Here is a 1,331-nt window from a genome sequence, read left to right as displayed (position 1 = left end):
ATGCCGCCGGCGGCGGCTGCTGCTGCTGCTGCTGCGGCTGCTGCTGCTGAGAGCAGCTGCGGGGAAGACGGTTGCAGCTGCTCACCTGGCAGCCGCGGGAGGTAGGCCAGGCCCAGCAGCAGCCTTGCTGCAGCAGCAGAAGGCAGCAAACGGGCAGCCTCAACGCAGCGCCGCAGCAGACAGCGCCAAAACTCTAAAGGGGCGCAGGCGGGGGGGATGGAGGCAGCGACGGCCAAAACAGCTGCAGACACAGCAGCAATCACGTTGCTGCTGCTGCTGCTGCGTCGCAGCAGCACGTCCTGCTGCTGCAGCTGGACGTGCAGGCGCGCCAGCAGCCATAATGTACACTCGGGCTGCAGAGACGCCTGCTGCTGCGCCAGCAGTGGGGCTTCTGCTGCGGGGCTGCAGCAGCATAGGGGCCGCAGCAGCAGCTGAGGAAAGGCAGCAGCAGCAGAAACGGCAGCAGCAGCAGAAACGGCAGCAGCAGCAGAAACGGCAGCAGCAGCAGCAGCAGCAGAACTCACGGATTAGCTGTTGAGGCAGCAGGAAATCAAGGGGGCGCTCAACTATGGCGAGGGACCCATTCTTAAGAAAGAGACGGAGGGCAGTTATATGGGCTGCAGCTCGCTGCTGCCAAGCTATGGAGCTGCTGCTGCCTGCAGCGTGGGCTACTGCTGCTGCTGCTGCTGCTGCTGCTGCTGGAGGTTCTTCCACTGGTGCAGAGGCTGTGAGCAGCCGACTGTACACGCGCAGCAGCAGCAGCAGGTCAGCAGCAGGCAGCTGCTGCAGCCGTGCAGGGCTCAACAAAAGCAAATGTTCGAGCAGGCGTTCAGCTGCCAGCATCTTTCCGCTGCTGCTGCTGCTGCTGCTGCTGCTGTTTGAGATAAGGTACTCCTCGACGTCGCTTCTAAGCGCGTCGAGGTCTAAAGGCCTCAGTGCCTCTTCCGTATTTCCAGAGGTTCTTTTTGCTTCTTTTGAGCCGTCCCCATATTGCGCAGCCGCACTGCATGCAAACTTTGGGGCTGCTGCTGCTGCTGCTGCTGCCTCCGTGGTCGCCTGCCTCGCCTGGCCCTCCCTTCTCCCCACAGCGGAGACCAGGGGGCCCCCCGAGGGGCCCCCTGATGCAAAGAAGGACCCAAAGCCAAGGGGGGCCCTCTCATACTTCAGGGTCAGGGGCCCCCAGGGAGCCAAACGTAAAACAGAGTGCCGAGGGGGGCCCCAGGGGCCCCTCGGGGCCCCCCCCAGCAGGATAGATCCCAGCATGGGTCCCCATGCAGAAAGAGGGGGCCCCTGCACCTGCTGCCAGGAGTTAGAGGGCCTCTGCAGCGCTG

General features: G+C 63.8%; 1 protein-coding gene across 1 annotated transcript in view; it reads right to left on the bottom strand.

The window, feature by feature from the left end:
- Positions 1-1,263, bottom strand: part of ETH_00035995 (uncharacterized protein) — a gene marked incomplete at both ends in the record, with an annotated part of 1,593 nt that extends 330 nt beyond the window's left edge. Inside the window, 2 exons of the mRNA XM_013375361.1 lie at positions 86-241; positions 525-1,263. Of these exons, the coding sequence (XP_013230815.1) occupies positions 86-241; positions 525-1,263 (895 nt within the window). The remainder of the gene's footprint in view (positions 1-85; positions 242-524) is intronic.
- Between the last annotated feature and the right edge of the window lie 68 nt (positions 1,264-1,331).

The sequence above is a fragment of the Eimeria tenella genome, genomic scaffold, assembly GCF_000499545.2.
Source record: "Eimeria tenella Houghton genomic scaffold, Eth_scaff2714, whole genome shotgun sequence".
NCBI lineage: Eukaryota > Apicomplexa > Conoidasida > Eucoccidiorida > Eimeriidae > Eimeria > Eimeria tenella.
This window is presented reverse-complemented; position numbering and strand designations above follow the sequence as displayed.